General features: G+C 43.0%; 2 protein-coding genes across 3 annotated transcripts in view; both read right to left on the bottom strand.

Annotated features, from left to right (window-relative positions):
• The window catches only part of carm1 (coactivator-associated arginine methyltransferase 1), a 68,466-nt gene extending 49,371 nt beyond the window's left edge, over positions 1-19,095 (bottom strand). The window contains exons 1-3 of one of the 2 annotated variants that reach the window (XM_077734533.1): positions 18,736-19,095; positions 7,595-7,720; positions 4,477-4,583 (exon numbers count right to left, since the gene is read on the bottom strand). In XM_077734533.1, coding sequence (XP_077590659.1) covers positions 4,477-4,583; positions 7,595-7,720; positions 18,736-18,877 — 375 coding nt within the window. In that variant the 5' untranslated portion in view covers positions 18,878-19,095. The remainder of the gene's footprint in view (positions 1-4,476; positions 4,584-7,594; positions 7,721-18,735) is intronic. The other variant, XM_077734534.1, reaches the window with a different exon arrangement.
• A 2,524-nt stretch (positions 19,096-21,619) lies between these two features.
• The window catches only part of LOC144209114 (amine oxidase [copper-containing] 3-like), a 13,485-nt gene continuing 9,396 nt past the window's right edge, over positions 21,620-25,708 (bottom strand). The window contains 2 exon segments of the mRNA XM_077735336.1: positions 21,620-22,285; positions 22,397-22,529. Coding sequence (XP_077591462.1) covers positions 22,001-22,285; positions 22,397-22,529 — 418 coding nt within the window. The 3' untranslated portion in view covers positions 21,620-22,000.

Below are 25,708 nucleotides of genomic sequence, written 5' to 3'. Positions count from 1 at the left end.
ATTTTAGCGTACTTTTTTCTTTTTAGCCGCATCTCTTTCGTGTATAACAGATATCTATGAGTACTGGGCGGAGCGTTGCATTTTTTTTAGTTTTTTCCTCCGTCACTCAGTGCGAATGGCAGAGTGTTCACTAATACGAGTATATATTACTTCTTGTTGGCAAGTGTTGGTGCATTATCCTATTGCTTATATGTGAGAAAATACGATATGTTTTTTCCTTGAATTTGATTTATAGGTCAATATGAACTTTGTTTAGTGTTGTATGCGTTGATCTTTTCTCTATTTTGAAATAAATGACTGTATTGGCCGCATTCTCTAGCGTTGTCGCATCTCGTCTCTCTCTGTCACATTCCAGTTTTGCGCATTTCTTTCCGACAAGAGCTGTTTATATGAAGGTAAATACGGAATATAAATATGTGCAACTCTCCCCCTGCAAAATCCGTATAATTTTAGTACTATTAGACAAATTTTAGTATAATTAAACCACTATTTATTTGTTACTTTGTTAATAGATGGCAAATTAGAACAAATTAATCCTGTTTTTGTGTTTTTTTTCAGAGGCTTGGAAAAAATAATTTGCTTTTAGTTCACTTCCATGGGAAATGTTCGTATGAGTTACGAGAATGTCGACATATGAGCTCAGTCCCGGAACGCATTAAGCTCGTATCATGAGGTACCACTGTATAGTAATCATAAATAAAAAAATCACCAAATAGTAATGAATAAGTGGTCAAGATAATAAATAGGTAGTATAAGAAGTAGGAATGTCTTGATTAGGTCCTAGGTGCAAAACACGAGTTGAGTTTGCTGACAGCTCTTTGGAATAAACTGGCCATGAGTCTTTCCTCTTGGCTGGTTTGCTCTGTAGCGCCACCAGAGAGCAGCAGGTTGAAGTGGTGGAAGCCGGGATGCGTATTTTCTTATATAATGCTCTGCCCTCCTAAGGCACTGGAATTCAAATATGCTGAACAAGGCAGGTAGGGGTCAGCTGATGATCTTTTGAGCGGAGTTGATCATCCTCTACAAGACTGTTCAGTTGCTACTTCCCGAGTACTCTCAGGAAATGTAGCCTCTGCTGTGCCTTCTTGATGAGTGCCGTGGTGTTTGCTGCCAATATGAGATCAGCAGAGATGTGTATTCTTAGGAATTTGAAAGCTCGCATCTTCTGAGGTGCTGAACTGTAAATTCTCGTATGGACTAAAATTCCCCGAGTCTGAGGAGTAACCTGTTTTTTATTATTTAAATCAAGCGGAGTAGAACGATTTTCACTGTGAGTACAGTACTTTAGAACTCAAGATGACGGCGTTCAAGCGGGAGCCTGTGGCAGTAGCTCTGCACCTAGGGTGTCAGACTCTTATGTTTTTCATGTTTTACAGCCCTTCTATCTTTTTTTAAATGACATTTTAATATTTCCTAATACATTCCTTTGTACTTTACTTTGTACTTTATACTTTAATGTTTTTACAACTTTCTTTGTTCTGTTAGCCTGGCATCTTTAGGCCACTTTTTTTTTTTTTATACGCAGCATGAGGAGCAACACCTCGGTACCGCCGGAGGTCTGGAGCTGGACAAAAGTGCTGGGAGAAGAGGCAACGCTTCTGAACAACCATTCCATCGTGGGATGGGATGGAAGAGCTGTCGGCCCCTACCAGCAACGGAGTCGAGGTATTCTGCCCTGCTTCTGTTTTCTTCTTTTGCACAACGTGCAGTACAGCTCAGTGTCATTGTCAGGAACAAGTTTGAGGCAGTCCGCTTCAGACTACTGAGTAACTGCGGATAAGCTTGCAAGAGCGAATCTGCATATTCTCCAGCTCGGTCACAGTCTGCAGAAGTTCCCCATCTCGTGGAAGACTTCCTGTGTGTGGTTCCAGTTTTTGCCCAACTTTACAAGGTCTTTTTGAGTCCGATTCAGCTACCGCAACCAAATTGGCGCTGTATAAGCGGCAGCCGGTGGCTGCGGTAACTCTGTTAACTCTTGTTTTTTTGTGTTTTTGCTGCTTTTATGTTTTAAAGATTTGATGATTACATTTACTTTGATTTGCTTTGTACTTTTGCTTTGCTGTTCTGTGGGGTTCCAGTTTTTGTCCAACTTCACAACGTCTTTTTGAGTCCGATTCAGTTACTGCAACCAAAATGGCGCTGTTTAAGCGGCAGCCGGCGGCCACGGTAGCTTTGTCCACTATTGTTCGTTTTGTGTTTTGCTGCTTTTGAATGGTGAGCCTTTAGCCGAAATGGAATTTGCGCGCTCGCCACGCCCCCGGATCGTGTGTGTATGTTTTTCAACCTCAGCACAAAAAAACAACAATGAGAAACCCAACTTTTATTTGCTTAATAAAATAATAAATTGAACACTAATTTTTTGGGCGAACAGTCCACGAAAAATGGTGGACAGCAGCTGGGAGCCTATGTGAGATTGGATTTTTTTCAGAAATCCGAGCACCAGGAAACCATGCAGAGTACGCCGTAGCGCTTCTTCGAAAATAGAGCTTTCTGTGTGTAGGGAAGGCAGGGAACCTCAGTTAAGGTGGATTTTTTTAAAAGAAATGCAAGCCCCAGGTCGCCTTGGGCGCCATCACCCTAAACCAAAAATAGAACTCGCTCAAAGGATTCAACAGGGTCGTGGACTTAAAGGAGGTATTTCCCAGAAATGTTTCAAAGAGAACGTTCCGGACGATGTTACGGCGGATGCTGTCGCCTGTGTCCGATAATAGAGCCCTGACTGGACGGCCCGGAGGAGCATAATGAAAGCTACATTTCTATTTAAGTTCGGGCAGCAGTTGGACACCTTTGCTTGTATTTGAAAAAAAGCTCTGTGGACGGGCAATTGACGGCACATGTTTTGTTTTGGGATGTGCTGACACGGTAAACACTAAGAACACATCTATCAAAACTACTTACGTCTGGCCGGTCAGAGCACGTTTAAATACGGTAAGATGGCGACGCCTTGCGTGACCAGTTGCAGGCACAAGTGAGTTTTTTCACGTTTTATGCCAGAAGTTTTTGGTTCTTCTCGAGTTCCATACATATACATCTAATTAAATTTTGTTTAGAATTTTGTTTATCTTTTATCTATTTTGAAATAAAATGACGGTATTCGCCGCATTGTCTTGCTTTATGGAGTTTCGTCTTTGTCACCTTGCAGTTTTGTGCACGTGAAGTCTAATTTATGCGCGTATAAGCCATAACCTGCATTCAGTCAATTTTTTTGCGACAAATACAGCTTATATTCGAGAAAATACGGTTTCTCAATATAATCTATATATAAAAATAGTAATTAATGTACTCGCAGTGATAATAGTTCCTTGCGCTTGATATAAATTAAAAAAAAACAGGTGAATGGGAGTTTTAGTCCCCGTCCTCTGCACTGTCCAGCCCATGAGGGGCATACACCTTTTAGCGACGTACAGCTTCGCGTCAGGGAGAAACAGTTTAAGAACCAGTCCTTTATGGAGGCTTTCCTGAACCAGGCTTTTCTGTTGTTCATCCAATAAACGACAGGAAGGCTTTATTCGTGTTTTTTAAAGTGTGAGGATGGTCAGACTTGTAGATTAAGGCTGGTTTTACAATGAAGCCAGCCAGCAGCATTCCCACACATGATGAGCGTCAGGTGATCCATGTGAAGGCGAGTACTATCAGTTCATCATTTGAATAAGAATATCTACCAAGGCATCTTTTTCCAAAAGACCCGTCTCATCCATGATAAAAACTTGCTTCAGAAGATAACCATTCTCTTATGTTATGTTAGGGAACTCTTCCTTGACATACCGTGTCGCTGCCTATTCTGGCCTAGGCTGGGTCATGGGGAAGACATCGCTCGCCGCCGGCGCGCTCAGCACCGGATCGCCGCCCAACTGACTGGTTGAGTCACCACGCCTGCGCTTGGCTCGCTGTGGCGCCACTTTTCACACCCAAGTCTCCGCTCTGCAATGGGGAGGCGCCGGTGGCTCATGTAGTTATTCTTCCGCAGAATGCTTAAGAGCCATTTGAAACGAGGATTCAAAATCCAAACAAAGCTTGAAACGGTGCAGACTGCATAGTCGTTATCCAAGCTGTATTGTGCGCAATGCGAAGTAAAATCTGATGAGACAGGAAATACTTGATGGCGTCTTGGGCTTTTCTAATGTTCGTGTCCTCCTGCGGTGAAGTTCTTCTTCTTTGGCACTGAGTGCCACCCAATTCAGCGGCGAAGAAGAAGCAACCACTGACTTCTGCCATTTTTCATCTCCCATCTTTCGATTGTGATTGGAGCGTGAATTTAGATTTTTTTTTAAACTTTTTTGAAAAAAATACTTAATATTAAATCTGCAATGTACTAAAGCTGCAAATGTTGAAGCCGTGAAGTGATGAAAGATCACAGTAGCCGTGAAGTGATGAAAGATCACAGTACTGTATTCAAAAGTAGTTACTAGTGTCAGGAAAGGGGTGTGGATTTTCTTGATATTCCATTAAGTTTCTTGTAATTTGTCTCCCACTCACCTGAAAGTACTGTACAGCAGACGATTCCTCCGTTCTGTCACTAAAAACTGACCGCTCACAAAGATGACCTCGACAGTTCTTCAAGACGTTATAAAAGGACTGAAATTCTGAAGTTGAACAAGATCAAAGAACAGAAAAATGTTCGCCATTAATAATGAAATTTTACCTCTGAATAAGTTATCTCAAGGCACTTCAGTGTAGAAAAAGGTTAAGACCATACAATTCATAATAATAACATGTATAACAATAATATAGCCTGGTAAAAATTATGTAGGTACCAAATGAAACACCCCACTAATTCTGATTAAAACAAGCTGGGTTCAAGGACTGAGGAGAGGCAGAGAAAGACAATTAAACTTGACATATAAACTCATTCGATCCTATACAATGTTACCTCTACTTACAAATGCTACGACATACGACAATTCAGGTTATGAGAAGATTTGATGTTAAACATTTTGTTCCAGGAAAAAACGTCCTAAGTTTGCCGGAAAGACGTTTCGCCGACAGACTTTTCGCAGACCGTACAGCTCGCCGAACGGACGTTTTGCCGAAAAAAATAGTTTTGAATGTATTATTTTATTAAACAAATAAAAGTGGAGATGTTTCACGTTGTGTTTTTAGTGCCGAAGTTGAAAGATATATACACACACGATCCGGAACGAGGTGAGCGCGCAAATCCTGTTTCGGGGGAAACGTCCGTTTCGGGGGAAACGTCCGTTTCGGGGGAAACGTCCGTTTCGGGGGAAACGTCCGTTTCGGGGGAAACGTCCGTTTCGGGGGAAACGTCCGTGTCGGGGGAAACGTCCGTGTCGGGGGAAACGTCCGTTTCGGGGGAAACGTCCGTTTCGGGGGAAACGTCCGTTTCGGGGGAAACGTCCGTTTCGGGGGAAACGTCCGTTTCGGGGGAAACGTCCGTTTCGGGGGAAACGTCCGTTTCGGGGGAAACGTCCGTTTCGGGGGAAACGTCCGTTTCGGGGGAAACGTCCGTTTCGGGGGAAACGTCCGTTTCGGGGGGAACGTCCGTTTCGGGGGGAACGTCCGTTTCGGGGGGAACGTCCGTTTCGGGGGAAACGTCCGTTTCGGGGGAAACGTCCGTTTCGGGGGAAACGTCCGTTTCGGGGGAAACGTCCGTTTCGGGGGAAACGTCCGTTTCGGGGGAAACGTCCGTTTCGGGGGAAACGTCCGTTTCGGGGGAAACGTCCGTTTCGGGGGAAACGTCCGTTTCGGGGGAAACGTCCGTTTCGGCGGACATTACTGATGTTTTCCGATTATTTTGAGCTTTATATCGATTGGCTTCACTACCCTGCACTGCCCTTCATTGCACCGACTTGCTTTGGATGGTCCCCCGGGCGTTTGGTCGCCCGGGCGTTTGGTCGCCTGGGCGTTTGGTCGCTGTTGAAACCAGCTCTCAACAAGTTTAATATCTAAATATTTACTGTTGATTCATGAGAGAGGTTAATATCTAAGTACTGTTTAATATCTAAGTACTGTTGAAACCAGCTTTCAAAATTATTTTCATGAGCTTAACCTTCATTCACTCTGGGGGAACTATTACTGCAATTTAAAGTATTTCAACATGCAAGTTCCCCCAGAGAGAATGAAGTTCATAGGACGCCTATGACGCTGAATGGCTGCAGCTGGTGTGTTAAATTAGTGCTCTAATTGATATTTTGATATTAAACTCATGAATATAATTTTGAGAGCTGTTTTCAACAGTACTTACTTTCTGCCCCCATATGACTGGAGACCAAAAGACCGGGGACCAAACGTCCGGTCGACCAAACGTCCGGGCGACCAAACGTCCGGTCGACCAAACGTCCGGTCGACCAAACGTCCGGTCGACCAAACGTCCGGTCGACCAAACGTCCGGTCGACCAAACGTCCGGTCGACCAAACGTCCGGTCGACCAAACGTCCGGTCGACCAAACGTCCGGTCGACCAAACGTCCGGTCGACCAAACGTCCGGTCGACCAAACGTCCGGTCGACCAAACGTCCGGTCGACCAAACGTCCGGTCGACCAAACGACCGGTCGACCAAATGTCCGGTCGACCAAACGTCCGGTCGACCAAACGTCCTGTTGACCAAACGTCCGGTCGACCAAACGTCCGGGCGTTTGGTATTGGAAAATTACGGAGACTGAGGTGGCATCTGCATATTTAACAGTATTCTTCCAGTTCAGGCATTTTTTTTTAAATCTGACAGTGTTGGTGGTATTTTTTGTGTTTAAGTCCAATACTTTCAAAGCTTGCTTACAAATGGTTTCAATTGGTTTTAGGTTGCTTTGGAGGCCAATGACCAACTTATTAGGCAGTAAATCGTGTGATATCATCATTAGTGTCAAAATATAATTTTGCTGACTCAGTTGTTAGATAGTTTGTATTGAACCTCAAGTTGCACATACATATACACACACCTACACACATTTATATATATGGACAAGTAATGCAAACTACGGGACTCCTGACACCTCCCTAAACACTGAGGCGGGGGGGGGGGGGGTTGTCACTTAGACTAGTGTATGCGTGCGTACGTATATATATGTATACATGCATGCATATATATATATATATATATATATATATATATATATATATATATACACACACACACACACATATATATACATATACATATATATACATATATACATATATATATATATACATACATACATATATATGTATATGTATGTATCTATATATATATGTATGTATGTATCTATATATATATGTATGTATGGATCTATATATATATATATATATATATATATATATATATATATATATATATATATATATATATATATATATATATATATATATATATATATATATATATATATATATATATATATAAATGTATATAAATGTGTATATATATATATATATATATATATATATATATATATATATATATATATATAAACATACACATTAATTTGAGTGGCATTGCCAAACGTCACCCCCCCCCCCCCCCCCCAGAGTTTAGGGAGGTGTCAGGAGTCCCGTAGTTTGCATTACTTGTCCAGGTGAATTGGCAAGAAAATGTACACTACTGAAATAAAACGGAATTTTATTTTGTAATTGAAATTAGTAGTCTGGAATTTTAGAGTACCTGCAGGTGAGGAGAACTGAATTAGAACGCTGTTGCACCCTAGTGTGATAATGAATGACTGCTTCCCCACTCTGCTGCATTCTGTTTCCCTTGAAACTGAACACTTGAAGACACTCGCATCTTCTCCTAAAATCAAAACAAACAACAGGTTTCATGAGAAACTTTCGTTCATCTTCAGAAGAATAAAATAAAATGTTCGGATGAGACAATTTAACCAATCAGGCATTGCATGAATGCACGGCTGGCTTGCAAATCTGAAAAGGTCATACCAATGCACAGTATATAAGGCGAAAAGTTTTTATTTAGGTTCTAGGAAAATATATACTGTGAACCTTCTTCACTTCATCCCGGAGATTTTTCTGGAGAAAAAAAGGCTTTTCAGAAAATGTTCCATAAATAGGGCGCACCGCATTATAAAGGTGGGGATACGATATGCATCTATTAGATCAGGGGTGTCAAAACTTTTTGCAAAGAGGGCCAGATTTGGCAAGGTGAAAATGTGTGCGGGCCGACTTTTAGCCTGACATTCTTTGAACCATTAACATTAAATACAAATTAACTTTTTGGGATTTTTTTTAATTACAAATGGCATACTTTTACTTTTACATTTTTTTTACATTTAGGTTTTTACCGAAATCACAAACCACAAAATATTAAGAAAACTATCAAGGATATCTAAGTTCATGTGAAACTTCACATATTATTCACTATTATATGCTCACTGTAGGAACAGTGCTGGAAACAAAACAATGATCACTGCATATTCAAACTGTGATTTTGACCATCACAAAAAAAATAATGAACTGAGATTTAAGAATTTATTCAACTCAGAGGACTTAACAAATATCTTGCCTGCACTAATGAGAAGGGTGATACTGGGATCTTGACTGCAGTATGTAGTCCAGGTCTTCATCACACGCTAACGAGAAAAAGTCAAACTCAGTTCCTTTTGCCTCTAACTGTCTCTTAATATCTAATGAAACGTCTTCAATTCTCCGTGCCACAGTATTACGAGCCAGGCAAATATTGGCAAACTCTTGCTTCTTCGCGGGACAAATTTTCTCAACCATTTTCATTACACAGTCTTTAATAAATTCACCGTCACTGAAAGGTTTCCAGTGCTTTGCAATTAGCGTTGCCACTTCGTAGCTTGCCTTTGTGGCATTTTCATTTGACTTTTGGGCTCTTGTGAAAAAGCTTTGCTGTGCCGTTAAAACAGCTTCCAGTTGCTTCACTTTTTCACCGCGTTCGTTCCCAGTTAGCTTGTCGTAGCTAGCATGTTTCGTCTGGTAGTGCCTCTTAATGTTGAATTCCTTGAAAACAGCCACAGTCTCTTGGCAAATTAGGCAGACACAGTTGTTTCGTATTTCAGTGAAAAAATACTCAAATTTCCACTTGTCCTGGAAGCGGCGGGCCTCGCGGTCAACTTTCCTTTTTTTGTTTACATGTTAGAAATGGGCTGGGCTGAAACAATGACGCAAGGGTCACGGCGGCCAGAGTGCGGCCACAGGGCTACTGCCATCTTCTGGTGAAGTGAAAAATAGCTTTTTGTACACTTATTTTATACTGTGGTCAACAGTGCTGGCGGGCCGTGTATTATTGATTTCATGATAGAGGCCGTGGGCCGGTAAAAATTTGTCCACGGGCCTTAATTGGCCCGCGGGCCGGACTTTGGACATGCCTGTATTAGATGGTGCTGCGTGAATGTCAACAAAACAGTCAGATAGGTCAGTCAAACTTTATTGACAGATTACAAATGGGCTTTCTGACAACTCCGTTCACTACCAAAACAAAATGTTTTATTATTTTCTACAAGGTAAATATTAGTATCTTCGTGACACGGTTTAATAACTGCAAGGTATAACATTTGAGTGCAACATTTATATCTGTCATACTGGAGGGGAAATTTTCTTCCGAGCAGTAAACACGTAAAAAATATTCTGATGCTGTTACGGTAAATGAAACGTTAGTGCAATCACAGTAACACTTGTAATAAAAATTCAATGATGTTCACACGGGTGAACAGTGCGTTCTCTCCCATACACAATGAGGCACAAAAACATTCACAATATGACCAACCTTGTTCAACTGTAAACACACGAAACACGTAAAGCTCACTTTATCAGTTCATTCCTCATCTATGTATCCCCTAAATTCTGTCAGGAGTGGCTCGTTTGCCTCTCCTGGCTTGATGGCATTTTCTGTTTCAGGTGTGTGCAATTACGTGATTATGTTTTCCTGGGTCACTTAATGATTATGGTTTGTGTTTGTTGGGGTCGGATCGACTCGTTTCATGCTGACGTCACTTCCGCCACGCCACGCCTCGGTGCGTCATGGGATATCATGTTTTGTTTCATTTGCAGTAAGTTGATTCAGGCCCCTGTTGTTTTTTCAGTTTTGTCAAGTAATTAAACCAATCGTTCAAATGCAAAAAGAACGGCCTCCTTTCCTCCGGGATCACCGCACTCTGTGAAACGTTTACCGCGGTCGCGCCGCGCTATGTGACACGACCGTAACAGATCGATCCAACCAAATAGACCCTGTGGAAGGCCACCCACGCTCGCGTGGACGCGCCCGTCGACCCCAGCCATCCTACTTGAAGCCACCCAGGCTCGGGCCGACACGCCCGTCAAACCCCAGCCATCCTACTTCAAGCCGCCCAGGCTCGCGCCGACGCGCCCGTCGACCCCAGCCATCCTACTTCAAGCCACCCGACCACATGGATTTAATGAGAAGCCCTTCAAGCTCACATGGGGAATTCAATATGGACACGCCGTGGGGGAGGCACCTCAAGCACTTATTTGCAGCACAGGAATCTCGGCTAAGAGGGAAGTCTGATCCTCCATTCACTCCTCAATCCCACCCCACCGCTCAGCCCGTCGCACTGGGCTGCCTGAACAGTTAAGTCATTATGCCCAGGTGCCGACAACCACAGTCAATCTCCCATGTTATTTGATGTCAAAAACCAGCGGATCATTTTCACAATGGAGGGACCCTGATTATTCTGAAGATGAGGATGACGGTGAGCTAATCGATTACTTTGCCGGAGTTTCTGACTCGGACAGTAATGCTGTCCGACGCTCCACCGGAGGAGGAGGACCCCTACCTTTTTCCCGACTACTCCTACCCGGATTACCCCGACCAGCATCTGCATGGTGGGCTGGCCACCTACAATGGGCCACCACGAGATGGCGTGGGTGCCATGCAATCCTCCCGGAGGACGCGGCGAGCACCACGCCGAAGGGAGATGCGGAAGGAGGGCCTGGACACTCGAACCCCTGATCAAGCTCCTCGCCCGACCTCGCCCGTCCAAGCCCCTCGCCCGTCCAAGCCCCTCGGCCGACCTCGCCCGTCCAAGCCCCTCGGGCGACCACGCCGTTCCAAGCACCCCAAGTTCCCCGTCCGACCTCGTCGTTCCAAGCACCCCAAGTTCCTCAGCCAACCTTACCGTTCCAAGCACACCAAGTTGCCCGGCCGACCTCACTGTTCCAAGCACCCCAAGTAACCCGGCCGACTTTGCCGTTCCAAGCACCCCAAGTAACCCGGCCGACTTTGCCGTTCCAAGCACCCCAAGTTTCCGTGCCGAGGCCACGCAAACTAACCACCACTAGCCACTAACCAGGCTTCCGGTGCCGGACAGCCTTCCTAGCATGTTCTGCCTAGCACCGTTCTGCCAAGCACCGTACTGCCAAGCACCGTTCTGCCAAGCACCGTTCTGCCAAGCACCGTTCTGCCAAGCACCGTTCTGCCAAGCACCGTTCTGCCAAGCACCGTTCTGCCAAGCACCGTTCTGCCAAGCACCGTTCTGCCAAGCACCCTTCTGCCAAGCACCCTTCTGCCAAGCACCCTTCTGCCAAGCACCGTTCTGCCAAGCACCATTCTGCCAAGCACCATTCTGCCAAGCACCATTCTGCCAAGCACCATTCTGCCAAGCAACCTTCTGCCAAGCACCCTCTTGCCAAGCACCCTCCTGCCAACCAGCCTCCTGCCAAGCACCCTCCTGCCAAGCACCCTTCTGCCAAGCACCCTTCTGCCAAGCACCCTTCTGCCAAGCACCCTTCTGCAGAGCACCCTTCTGCAGAGCACCCTTCTGCAGAGCACCCTTCTACCAAGCTCCCTTCTGCAGAGCACCCTTCTACCAAGCACCATTCTGCCAAGCACTGTTCTGGTTACGTACTCTGTTAGCAGATGGTGAATTACAACCAAAACGTGTTTTTCCATTGTAATATCCTGTTTTTGATGTTGTTTGTTTTGTGGGAACAAATCAATTTGTAATTAGTTCATTTCGATGGGAAATGTTGGTTTGAGATACGACCTGTCCTGGAACGCATTAAGCTCGTATCTCAAGGTATGACTGTATCTAAATATACAGACACTCCCCTAGGAACATTCAAGTTACGAACAACAGTACATACAAACATGTCTGCAAATTGAGCTTATGTCAAAAAATGTTCGTAAGTTCGATTTTGTATTTTGTACCTTTTTCCGAGTAGTTTCTTTCCGCCACTAATACCAACCCCTGGCGCTGTGAGAGCTTAGCTCACCCAGCATCCACCTTCCTCTGCCCAGTTCGTTGCAGTGCGGAAGTGCGTGAACGTATCTCTAGTGTGTAAAGAGACTTTTTCATTTTTATCATTAAATATCTCGTGCATCCATTATTCAATATGGTTGGTGAAAAGCGAAAGGCTTCTTTCTAGTGAGGGAGTTACAAGGAAGAGGCCAGCCATTTCATTTGAAACGAAAGTGGAAATAATAAGGAAGCTTGATGCGCGTGAGAAAGTGGTGAGCGTTGCACGGGAATACAACTTGAATCGTTCGACCGTCAGTACCATTTATAAACAGAATGATCGAGGAGTAGGACCCAAATATTGCACGTTGCACAAAGGTGGCAAATCAATTGAATACCATACAGTGCAACCGCATCATTTATGATGAAAAAAAAAGAAGAATGCAATCATTATTAGGTTGGTTCTTTTGGACAGTTTCTAGCAAATTTCTCTCTCTCTCTCTCTCTTATGTATGTATACAGTACTGTATATATTCCCTCCATTTTATTAAATGTTCTTGTTGGGTTTATTCTGTATTACTATTATACATATATGTGTAGTAATTCATTTCTTTGTTAAATCATTAAATCATTCTTCCCAATTGTTCGGCTCGAGATCATAACCAGCCACCTGGTCCACTCTCACGTGGACTTCTTATCCAAGGCAACGGAGCCAGGGACACTGGATGTTGTTTCTGCCACTTCCATAACACTCGGGACGCTTCTTTATGTAATTGTTCAAAGTTTTATTTGATTGTTAGGACAAATGAAGGCGTGATTGTTTTTATCCAAATGCCTTAAAGCCGCACGCGAAATACTGGTCGGGAGGATACTTTTGAAGACATCCTCCCTTAAGGTTCTTATCTGTGATCCAATCTATTTAATTAAATGTCAATAATTGAATACGATGTCAGCCTGCAGTTATTGATAATTACAAAGAAGGGTAATTATTAATGAACTTATCAGTTATTTTCAGTACAAACCAATGCTGGTTACTAATACAAGCCTTAAACATACAAATTCACTTGTATAAACCTTCAATATACTTATATAGGCCTTAAATATAAATTATAATACAAAATATAGCACTGAATCAACTTATGAACAAATTCAACTTGTAAACAATCGCTCGGAACGTAACTCGTTCGTAGGTAGGGGAGCGTCTGTATTCTATTTTTTTTAATCAATATTTTAAGTACTGTACTCAGTGCAAATAGTTCCTCTCTGCTTGATTTAAAAAAAATTATAAACAGTCCAAGTCCTATGCTTCAGATTCGAGGCGCATTTTTCTTGTACAAAAATTGCTGTTTTTGTTTTCTTGATTCTGTAAAGACAATTTGATGGCTCCGACCATGTTGTGAATAGTCTCCTACTGAGTGCCCCATGCAGTGTGCTAAGAACCTGGCATCATGCCAGCTTCACGGCTGTAAATCAATCACAGTGCTGGTTCATTTTTTTTATTCTTCGGAGTCAAGGTGTTTTTGTCAACGCGAGAATTTTTAGTTCGGCACCTCGGAAGATGTGAGCTGCGGGAGATGTACAACGCCACGTGCGCGCCGGTGGTCAACCAAAAATGGCAATGCTTTGTGAAAAAGAACGGTCGGTGCAACGTGCAGCTGGGCAACCTGGACGGAGAGACCAGCAGCTATACCCCGGACCTCTTCACCTCACGAATGTATTATTTTTTATTTATTTGCAGCATACGAATCGCCACGTGTCCATTTCCAGTTGTGCATTCACTTCCTTTGTCTCCATTTTAACCACACAGCGGAGCCATTAACACTAAAATGGTTCCTACCATCTGAATTACGTACAAAGGAACCTCAGTGTAGATTCATTTATGGCGCAATGCGTGCTACTCCTATATCATATCCAGGAACATCAACATTTAGGAGGCAATTTCAACGACAACAAAAAAGTATTTTTGTAAAGGTGATGTGCGCAGTGCAAAATTCACTCGCAACTAATGAGGAAATGGCAAGCAAGACGCAATGCATCTAGGCACTGTATATATAATATTTGGCACGCACATTCTCCCTCTATAGTACATTCCTTCTTCCGCGCTAAGAGCAGCAGAACCCAGATTTCTGTCAGTTTTCACCGCCAATTTTCATGTCTTCCGGTTAAGTTTCAGCGTAGATTTAGACATTTTATGAACTGTTTTTTTTTATATTTGTATTTATATATGTACGTACATACATACATACACACACACACACACACACACACACCGTGAAGGATCACATGAAAATACATACATAAAGCTCTCACCCAGAGTGGGTCAAAATCGGGGAACCACTGAACGTGTATAAATTCTGATTTAGGTCAGGGGTCTCAACCCCCCGGACCAACTGCGGCCCTCGTCTTAATACGCAAGATTAATGTGCGTGCGGCTCGCCAGATTGATATGAATGACGAGGTGTTCGGAGCTGGATGAACCAATCACGGTGAAGTATACGGCTATGGAGGGCGGGACATTGGCTGGGCTGTCTAGTGCCTCGCTCACACACTCATTCATTCCTCCAATCAGCTGAGCAGAGGAGAAGCCGCGAAGCCAATCACTCCGCTCGGCTCGGAGAGCTGCCATAATCCAATACGATTGGAGAGCGAAAGTGCGCATGCGCCACAGAACCGCGCGACTGAAAGTTAAAAATTCAATCCGAGACTCATTCCTAGTGTAAACCCATATTACAGCCCCAGAGATGTCTGTTTCAAAGCCTGCCGTGAAGAGAAAGGTCAGTGATGAGCACAGACAGTTTCAAGAAAAGTGGGGAGTGCAATATTTCTTTGTTGAGCACAGGGGCACCCCAACGTGTCTCACTTGCACTGAAAAAGTGGCGGTCCACAAGGAATACAATTTGAAACGTCATTATGCTACGAGACATGCTGAGGAGTACGACAAATACCAGGGAGATGAGAGAGACAACCAGGTTGACAATCTTAAAACAGGTCTTCTGAGGCAACAGGGTTTTTCAAGAAGGCTACAAAAGAAAGTAATGCAGCAGTCGAAGCTAGCTATGCTGTTTGTGAGCTGATTGCCAAGGCAGGAAAGCCATTCACAGAAGGTGAATTTATTAAAAAGTGTATATTAGAGGCTGCACATATTGTCTGTCCAGAAAAGAAAAGTCAGTTCAACAACATCAGCCTTTCTGCCAACACCGTGGTAGAGCGCATTTCTGACCCGTCAAGTGACATTTTTGATCAACTTTGTGAGAAATCGCAAAGTTTCAGTGTATATTCAGTGGCTCTTGATGAGACCACAGACATCACAGACACTGCCCAGCTCGCAATATATGTCCGTGGTGTTGATGACAATTTTGAAGGTTTGGAGGAGTTGCTCACAATAATTCCAATGCATGGCCAGACCACCGCTAAGGAATTATTTCACAAGCTGTGTAATGTCATTCAGAATGCCGGTTTGTCATGGAAGAGCTTTGTTGGAATAACAACTGATGGAGCCCCATCAATGATTGGGAGGAAGAATGGACTGGTAGCACTTGTTCAAAAAAAAAAACTGGAAGAGGAAGGTGTGGAGGAGGCCATAGCTCTGCACTGCATTTTCCATCAGCAGGCCCTTTGCAGCAGATGCCTGAAGTTTGACAATGTGATGTCTGTCGTTGTGAAATGCATCAACCAAATCAGATCCAGGGGCTTAAAGAATAGAAGGTTTCGTGCATTTTGGAGGAAACAGAGTCTGAATATGGGGATGTGCTCTACTTCACTGAGGTATGTTGGCTCAGCAGCGGAAATGTGTTGAAGAGATTTTTTGAGTTGAGAGCAGAAGTAAAAGACTTCATGGAGATAGACGGGGGTGCTGTTCTTGTGCTGAGTGATCCCAAATGGCTCATGGACTTAGATTTTCTTGTTGATATCACACATGATCTTAATGTACTGAACAAGATGCTACAAGGCCAGGGGCAACTTGTCAGTGCTGCCTATGACAATGTGAGAGCATTCTGCACTAAACTTTTATGGAAAGCCCAGCTCTCTCAGGCAAACCTTTTCCATTTCCCAGCATGCAAGGCTCTTGTGGATGCAGGCACACCAGTGGTGAGAAATATGAGGAGGCCATTTCGAAGCTGCAGGAGGAATTTGATCACACATTTGCAGACTTCAAAAAACACAAAGCCACATTTCAAATTTTTGCGGACCCCTTCTCATTTGATGAGCAAGATGCCCCTCCTGAGCTTTAAATGGAGCTCATTGACCTGCACTGCTACTCTGCACTCAAAGCCAAGTTCAGGGAGGTGAGTGGAGAAGCAGACAGGCTCAGGCAATTTTTGAGAGAGTTGACCCCCAGGTTCCCTGATCTTTCCCAAATGTTCAAGCGGACCATGTGCCTTTTTGGGAGCACATACTTGTGTGAGAAACTCTTCTCCACCTTGAACTTCAATAAGTCCAAGCATAGGTCCAGACTTACTGATGAGCATCTTCAAGCTCTATTGAGGGTCTCCACCGCTTCCTCCCTCAAGCCAAATGTGACTCAGCTATGTGAGAAGAAGCGCTGCCAGGTCTCTAGCAGCAAGAAGTAAAGTTCAGAAAGTTAAAATTTAAAGAGCTGTTAATACAGACATTTGAAACAAAATAAAAAATAATTAGTTTTCTCTACTTAGCCAGCCACTGTATATCTACTGTATTCTCAACATTTACATTTTTATTATTAATTATTGATTTATTTTTTATTCATCTTTAAGTTAATTTATTTAATTCATTATTTTTTGTTAAAAAATAAAGATGTTTGATTACGTTGGAATGTTTTATCAGCGCTTTTCTTGTGGAAATCCTGATGCGGCCCAGTATCACCCAGACACTGCCTCTTGCGGCCCTCAGGTAAATTGAGTTTATGACCCCTGATTTAGATGAAGAGAAAAACTTTAACTACTAGTGAGAGATGATAAATTTAAAAACTGGCCCAAATTTTGGAAAGGTGGCATTTTGTGATTTGTTTGTCAGGATAAAAAGAGACTCTCACGACTCTATTTATTCTTTTTCCCAGACCATCAGTTATTCATATTTGAAATATAAAGGCCTCACTGGCCCGAAGTGCTCTGGGATTGGCTTTAGCACCCCCTGCGGCCCTGGTGAGGATAAAGCGGCTTAGAAAATGAATGAATGAAAAAGGTAATTACAATGTTATTATTCTAAAGAAACCTTGTTAATAATAATACTAATTATTATTAGGCCCGGTGTAAGCGTGGTCGGCACATTGGCCTCACAGTTCTGGGGTCAAGGGTTCAATTCCAGGAGGGTCCTCACTGTATAGAGTTTGCACTTTTTTCCCCAGGCTTGTTTGGGTTTTTCCAAGTACTCCAGTTTCCTTTTATTTCCCAAAAATATGTATGTTGCTGGTTGAACACACGAGATTCCCCCAAAGTATGAGTATGAGTGTGTATCGTTGTACATCTCATTGCTGGCCGGGTATTTCAGGTTATTAATTAATTCACATATAAATTAAGGGAAAGGAGTGTTGTTTGTAATCACTATACAAACTTTCCTTAAATAATTAGAAAAATATAATTGTGTGGCATGACTCTCCATGGTATAAATTCCTGTATTGTGGTGTTTTCCATCCCACCCAGCACTACTTGCGTTGCAAATTAAAATTGCAATTGAGTTCCTCTCATTAAAAAATATTCCATATTATATGTTACATTTTAAAAGTATTTGTTTTCTTGGGGTATCATAGTTGAGAAACAATTTGGCACCTTAATTGAATCTGTTAAGCTTCTACACGTTATGAGAAGCATTTGCAGTTTGAGTGGGGAAAAAAATGATTTTTGCATTAGCTGCATCTATAAATGCTGGCTCTTGAGTTGATTTTTTGTTTTAAATTACGAACTATTGTTCTGAAAGATATTTTACTGTTAATAAAATAAAATAAAAAGTGCTCAGAATTAAAAGCGTGAAGGAGCATTGTTATGCATGCAATCCGAATTCTATTTTAGGAGGGAAAGGAGAGAGGCTATTGTTAATAGAACAAAGATGAATAAAAGAAGGCCCTTTGCCACAAAATAGAAGTCAAACTCGCAAAATTACCACATTATTACCCGTGTCACTACACATAACGTAAAACAACGATACAATTACACGTTTTTTTATATCGGTAAAATGAAACATTTCCCCATTTTATACTCTATATGGGCAAGCTTGGCAAAAACTTGGAAACAGACTGCTGTGTCTACCCCCAAAAGATAGTTGAAACAAAATAAGATATTATAAGGTAATTGCAATTGCGTTTTAACATGGCTCGAGGAATTGTTTTATTAATCCACTGTTAAAACAGACGACAGCTTGCCGTGTCCTGTTTTGCACAAAGACCAGTTAAACGATGATTTGCGATGCGGGCTCCGATTGAAACTGGCAAATATGTTCACTGATGTTATGGTGGCACTTCGGCAAGATTACGCTCGCACTTCCCTCGTGAAACACGACTAAACAGCGGCGAGGTCCCTCATGAGTTACCGATAGCTCACTGATAGCAAATGCTACAAGACTAGCTGTATAAGCATGTGCAAAAGATGTAGCATAGCATTAGTACTGACCATGCAGTTGCCCTAGAACGCTTAGTGTGCTAATTTGAAAATTGTTAACATACCATTAGATAAATTGAGTAACGCGGCATCCTGTGTGGTTTTGACTTCCAAACGCAGAGGTTGCTGTTCCGAATGTCGCTGTATATCTCCATTCGCGTCTCCGATGGACAGGAGCCGTACACCGGGGAAGACAGAGACCGCCATTTTCAATCTGGAAGTACAGACAGGACCGTCCGTGGCGCATTCTCTCTACAGATCAGGCAATAGTACATAGCCAAAGAAACAGCGCCCCCTTGACTTTGGCTCGTTTTTCATGCAATGCTACCCCATTATAGAATTCCTTTCCTTATTATTGTAAGAGTAATTTATTCATTCGTGGCACAAATGCCCAAGTCCTGGGGTGCTGAAGCCCACCCGAGCCACACTGAATTGGTTGCCAGCCAATCGCAGGACACGAAGAGACAAACAACTATTCACGCTCACACACAGTCTACAAAACGCTCAACCGGACGACCGTGCTTTTTGGATGTAGGAGGAAACTGGAGTACTTGGTGAAATCCCAGGCAGATATGGGAATAACATTCAGATTCCACAAAGGCACCCACCAGAGATTGAACCATTGATTTCAGAAATGTGAGGTGGGCATGCTAAACATTAGTTCACCGTGCCATAGAATTTCTGCACTATTTCTGAATTCCTTTAATCTTGGCAAAGTGTAAGAAAGGCCAAATAAATTCATGTATATTTTGTTCCAGGAAAAATATGAATACATGCAAAATAAGGAGTTATATCCATTCAATAGTACCTCTATTCACAAAGTTAATTTTCTTCAGAAGTGATTTTGTAACAGGGATTATTTTAAGTAGACATAATTTACATTGAATTACCACGAATCGTTCCTTGATTGTTAATACTACCCCTTAAACCCGTTCATAAATAAATGTAATTATTGTAATTTTATATAAAAGATATATGCAAAGTCATTACTTTATCTCATGTACCCCTTATCCACACAAGGGTCTCTGGGGGTGCTAGAGCCTATCCTAGCCAATTACGATCAGCAGGCGGTGGACACCCCGAATTGGTTGCCAGCCAATGACAGGGCACGATGAAACAGAAATCCACTCACAGTCACAATCACACCGCCACGACGTGGGAATCCAAACAACACAGCCCTACCAAAGTCAGGCGGAAGGATGACTGCACCATTGGATGGCATAAAAGATTAATCATTCCATTTCAGAACCGTTTATCCTCACAAGGGTGGCGGGGCCTATCTCAGCTAACTATGGGCACCAGACAGGGAAAACTGATAGATTTAGAAATAAGTACTCCCAAGTTCAACTTTCAATAATGGAGGCATCTGAGATCATATTCTTTTATTCTTGCAAGAAAAGAATCCAACCACACGCGCCTCTGCTCAGATGATTCTGAAGACTCCGGTGTCCCTTTGCTAATATATTCATAAGATTTAAACAACATGCATAACAGAAGCCTAAACATTATTCAGAGTCAATACTATTGTAGGTCTGTCGAATCTTCCTGAGAGAAAGTCGATGCTGACCAGCTTGAGAAGCCACGCTTCCCAAAACAAATCCACAGTTCCCAAGAGCTTGTTGTTGAACCAGTCTCGAGAAGTCCAGGTGTGAAGGAGAAGTGACCTCCAAAGGGGTTTTGGTTAACTTTAGAGCGAGCATTTCTTTTGCAAGAGATGTATTAAAATGTCATTGTATTAATATCACCTTTATAATAATGATGAACCTAACATTCCTAGTAAGCAAAGCGTTCATATATGTAATGTTATACAAAATAAGGCAAAGCATTCTTCATTGCAAGCACACATATATATATATATATAATGATTATATTACAAGCAAATATATAATAATGATGAACCTAACATTCCCCCGTTATTACATATTTGTATGCAATCCAATAATCCTTTTTTATTTATGACAAATACTAATACACTTGGGGAAAGTCAGTTGTCTCGCTCTTTACCAGAATTCATCTTACTTGCATATCTGGCCTGAAAAAGGAAGAACAAAATCATTCTCATTCAACTAATAATTTGCATAATCCTGGAAATCAATGTCATCACCCGTAGGCTGTCCAATAGGCAGACACAATCCTTGTATTTCGGAATTTGTTAGAGCTACTGTATCAATTCTAAGTCGGTCTGGCAAAAAGCGTAAGCAGGGGATAAGACAACATCCACACATTTTCAAAGTATAAGCCAAAACAGCTATTGATATCACCTCGGTCAAAGCCAATTGTTTTACATTTGCCGAAGGCCTTATCCCATCAGTCTGCTACAAGGTGGACAGTTCCACTCCAGAGTGCCTCTTCGTTTCCGGTTGGGTTCAGGGTCAGGCCTTCAACGGCTCAGGTGAGGGACCCATTGGGGGACGTGTTGTTGAGTGCAACATTCTCAAACATTGCATACGCCCCCTGCTCCATCAAGAGCACATCAACCGTCAGAAGCATACCAGCCGCTTTGCGGCCCTGGGAAGTCATGAGATTGGTGGCTGCCAGCTGTTCATTGCGAATCTAATTTCTTTTCTTGGACATTATAATGGATCGTATTCACCCTATTCATATTTTTATTTGGCATAACCCAAAGAAAAATACACTCCTGTTGCAATTTGGCAAACAGACCCATAAGTCGGATTGCCATTCCTCGATGAGGCTCAACGTCGCCGAGAGAGGCCAGCCGCCGCACCGAAATTCCGAGCCACCAATTGTATCTCCACTCTAAAACAGATACTGGTAAAAAGAGTGAAACCAAGGCACAGAGTCCTGTTTCTTTTGACAGGAGTTATGTAATTTATTTGCCCCACTTCACCACCATAAGCAAAAACGTGGAATCAGTGAGGCCGTTGTCCTTGACAATGGGCACACCATGTCTCATCTACCGCACCCAGATTCAGACCAAGCCCTGTAAGGTTCAAACAGGTAAAGTTAAACAGCGGAAAAATTGACTTGCCCTATACTGCTTTCGTAACAGGATAGACATTATTCTAATATCTTTAGATCTTAGACCTACGCCCACTTTTGAAAGACCGGTTTGAACATGATAGTAGAGAGCCATTGTGAGCAGTTTTAAGGAGGTTTTGGGTATTCGTGATTTCGGCATATTCACGGCCGTGTCTGTACCCAAATCCCAGAAAATGCTGAGGATCAACTGGTAACCACAGCAAAGCGGTCAGCACTTCCCTGTGAATTATGCATGTTTTTGGGAATTTATTTGTTATTTAAAATATTATATCCAACTTGGCTCTTAAAACAAAGAACAAAAAGCGAGAAAGACTGTGGGGAGGATAACTGTTAGTCCGTAGATTTCATGACACCATCAAAACCATTGTATGTGAAGGGTTCCAGCACTGGGCTACAAATTTCACGAGCCAGGCAGCCCATCCTATTGTATTCACAGTTTTTTACACTGTCTGGACTTATGTAGATCCCATCAGCAGAGTGAATGGAAGGGTCCTCATCAAAGTAGTTATGTGGTTGTAGCAAGACACCACCACCATTGCCTATAGTTACGGTGTTGGGGATATCCTCTGCATGAGGGATGTGGAGAAATCCAGTGGTCACCCAGGCAACCAGATCCTGTAAACATTCAGACCATTTTGCAGTTATATCTCCTTGAAACCCATCGATGCATGTTTAATGTCTCAGTTGCACTCTTTGTTGAAGTATCAGAGAATTTATCCACTGTACCTCATCTTCAATACTTTCATTGTCTTCAATGAACATGCTGAAGTCAACTGCTGGCTCCCAAATATTGTTTTGGTTATACAAACTGCTGCTGGTCTGCTCTGAGTCTTTATACTTACTAATGGCAACTTTATACCTACACACAGAAACAGAGGAGAAACCAGGTAAATGACTGATACATTTCCCTATTTTTCTTTCCCTATTTGTTGTGGTGCTCTGTTTCTCTGCTCACTTTCTCTCTGAAAAGTAACTCCACTCGGGTTTGCCCAAAACTTTTGGAGAGCACCGTTGCTTGTGAGTGTCCGGCAGTGCTTTGCTGTTTCATTGCTGCTTTGGTTAAACAAGTCAAATTTGCAAATCCAGTGTTGCTCCAAACAACATGTTGATCGGTGGCAAATAACGAGCACTACCAGCAATATAATTTGCAGTGTTCTTCAGAGCCCGCGAGCGAAGGGTAGCGCTCGTAGTTAGCGAACTGAAAGTGGCGGACAAATCCTTTTCCCTGTTGTAACAGCCTTGGTAGCTTTGGCGTTGACCGCCCTTTCTTAATGATTTACATTTTTTTCTGGAAAAGTCAGTTTGGAAAATGGCTTTGTCAGCAAATCTTCAACAAAGCCCATTTGTTTTCCTCCATTGGCCATTGTGGGTGGAGTTTGTGAGCTCTGGGTCGCTCACTCTGGCTTTGGCCCGCCTACTCTATGACTAGCAAATCATAGTTTGTGCAAGCGCTGGGGCATTTCTACGCCTGCGGGAAGGCCTGGGTGTCACTAAATCGAAATCTGATTGGTTAAAGTAATCGTCTTATCGGCGCTTGCTTTATGCAGCTAGCATGACACTAGGCTAGCGTATGTTATGCTAGCCGCTAGCATACCTATATTCCGACTATACTACCCACTAGCGTATGTTAGGCTTGGCACTAGCTTGATTTTTTTTAAAGATAGCACGAACAAAACTGAGTTTGATAATGCTTTATTGAGGCCAAAAGTACACTCTGGTATGAAGAGTTTGGCGTTTAACATGCTAGGCTCCACTGTCAGTCAGAGATGTGTATTCAGGGGACTTGATTCCAGCTTTGGCGAAAGCTTGAAAAGTGCTGGCCGACACTTCAGCCCAGTCATCCACAATCCATTGTAACTCGCGACATGCATCCCTCCCAAGACTTTAATTCTCTTTGCTGTAATATGAGCTTCGACAATTCATTCCAAATCGTCAGGAACTCGTGTGACGTTGCCTGCCTGAACTACAATGTTGGCCATCCCATTAGCAATCTGTTAGCAATTTGTTAGCAATCTGTTAGCAATCTGTTAGCAATCTGTTAGCAATCTGTTAGCAATCTGTTAGCAATCTGTTAGCAATCTGTTAGCAATCTGTTAGCAATCTGTTAGCAATCTGTTAGCAATCTGTTAGCAATCTGTTAGCAATCTGTTAGCAATCTGTTAGCAATCTGTTAGCAATCTGTTAGCAATCTGTTAGCAATCTGTTAGCAATCTGTTAGCAATCTGTTAGCAATCTGTTAGCAATCTGTTAGCAATCTGTTAGCAATCTGTTAGCAAACCTGTTAAATTGTGTTCGATCCATGGCTTCAGCTTCAGTCCATTTGCCAAGCGTTCACACCAGCATGGTGTTGTCATTCACGCCAGGCATTTCCTCTGTATAGCTCTGATATGCTGTTTCTTTAAGTATTGAGTGTTTTTGAGGGTTAAAAGCCCTGCAAGCACACGGAAGTCAAACGCCTTGCCACTCCCCTGGGATGTTTTGAATTGATTTACTCTAATGCTTGGAATGCGAGGGCCCCCCCCTCCCAAGGGATGTCACAAAATCCAAAACTCCAATATCGAAATAAAATGGGAAGGAGGCCGGGGGCCCGGAGGAGGACAAACATGCAGTGCAAAATATGAAAAAAAACGAATCCCAATTCGGGAGGTCGACCCGGCCGTCCCGCAAAGAAGCAGCAAGCAGGTCCCTCAGGGGGTCGTCGTCGCCGGCCCGTAAAAAGGCGCCGTCCTCGGCCTCTAAGCTTCCGCCGTCGTCGGCCTCCAAATTTACGCCGTCGTCGGCCTCCAACTTTCCGCCGTCGTCAGTCTCCAAATTTTCGCCATCGTCGGCCTCCAAGTTTCCGATGTTGACGGCCTTCAAGTTTTCCCGTCGTCTTGGCCCCTGCCAAAAGGATGACCGTCCGTGGCTTCCAAGTCCATGCCGCCGCCGTGGGCCCCACCAAAAGGAGGACCGTCCGTGGCCTCCAAGTCAACGCTGCCGACGTGGCCCCTGCCAAGAGAATTGCTGTTGCCGGGGCCACCGCCAGGAGGACCGCCGTTGCCGGAGCCACCGCCAAGAGAATCATTGTCGTCGGAGCCCCCCCAAGAGGATTGCCGTCACTGGGCAGACGAGAGCGAATCCCTATGTAAATCGAAATTACAGCTGAATATGTTGTGAATCCTGTCGTGAAACTCCTCAACTGCATACACGCAAGTAGACTTCGCACCATCAGTTTTTTTTCACAAAAAAACGGTGAATACAAAAGTGACAAAATAAACCAGGGACACGGCTGCCGGGTATATATTATTTTTCAGTTTTTCTCAGCGCACGCCTAGGATTTCACCGGTACTGGTAACTGGCAAATGCTTAACACGTCGCCATGGCAAAACCTTTATTTACAACACATGGTACGGAAACTTGGTAAAACAAACTACCGTATTTTCACGACTATATGGCACACCGCATTTAAAGGTGCAGTCTCAATGCTATTTCTGTATTTGACACACAAAAGGCGCACTGCACTAATGGACGCAGTCAGGCATGGCAAAACATACACACTTTTGCAATAAAGCACATGCCCACACTATATACACTAGTACCAGCGTCTCCTTAAACACACCCCCTCTGCATGCCTGACCCCACCCACGTCTGCCTTTTCTCTATATAAAAAGCGTGTCAGCCAGAAGGGTTCTCAGTCAGGCTTTGGAACTCGGCGCACACACACAGCGCTTCTCATTATAAGGCTCCCTTTAATAATAACAATCGGAAATAGGCCCTGTCGTCATCATCAACAACAAAAGCCTAATTGTCATCACACCAAGAAACTGCGCCTGACAAAATTAATACATTTCTGTCTATTTTGGAGAAAATTTGAGACTTTTTAGTGCGCCCTATAGTCGTGAAAATATGGTTACCCATAAATTCTCAAATGGAATTTACCATTTTTTATCCCTAAAGTCTAATTCATCAACATAATATTAAAATGAAACTAAGTCTGATTAATCAACACCAAATTCACCAAACAATTGACTCCATTCTTATTGAGCAACAATAGCGCTC

Source organism: Stigmatopora nigra, chromosome 15 (genome assembly GCF_051989575.1).
Source record: "Stigmatopora nigra isolate UIUO_SnigA chromosome 15, RoL_Snig_1.1, whole genome shotgun sequence".
NCBI lineage: Eukaryota > Metazoa > Chordata > Actinopteri > Syngnathiformes > Syngnathidae > Stigmatopora > Stigmatopora nigra.
The sequence above is the reverse complement of the archived record's forward strand: the minus strand, read 5'-3'. Positions and strand labels throughout refer to the sequence as shown.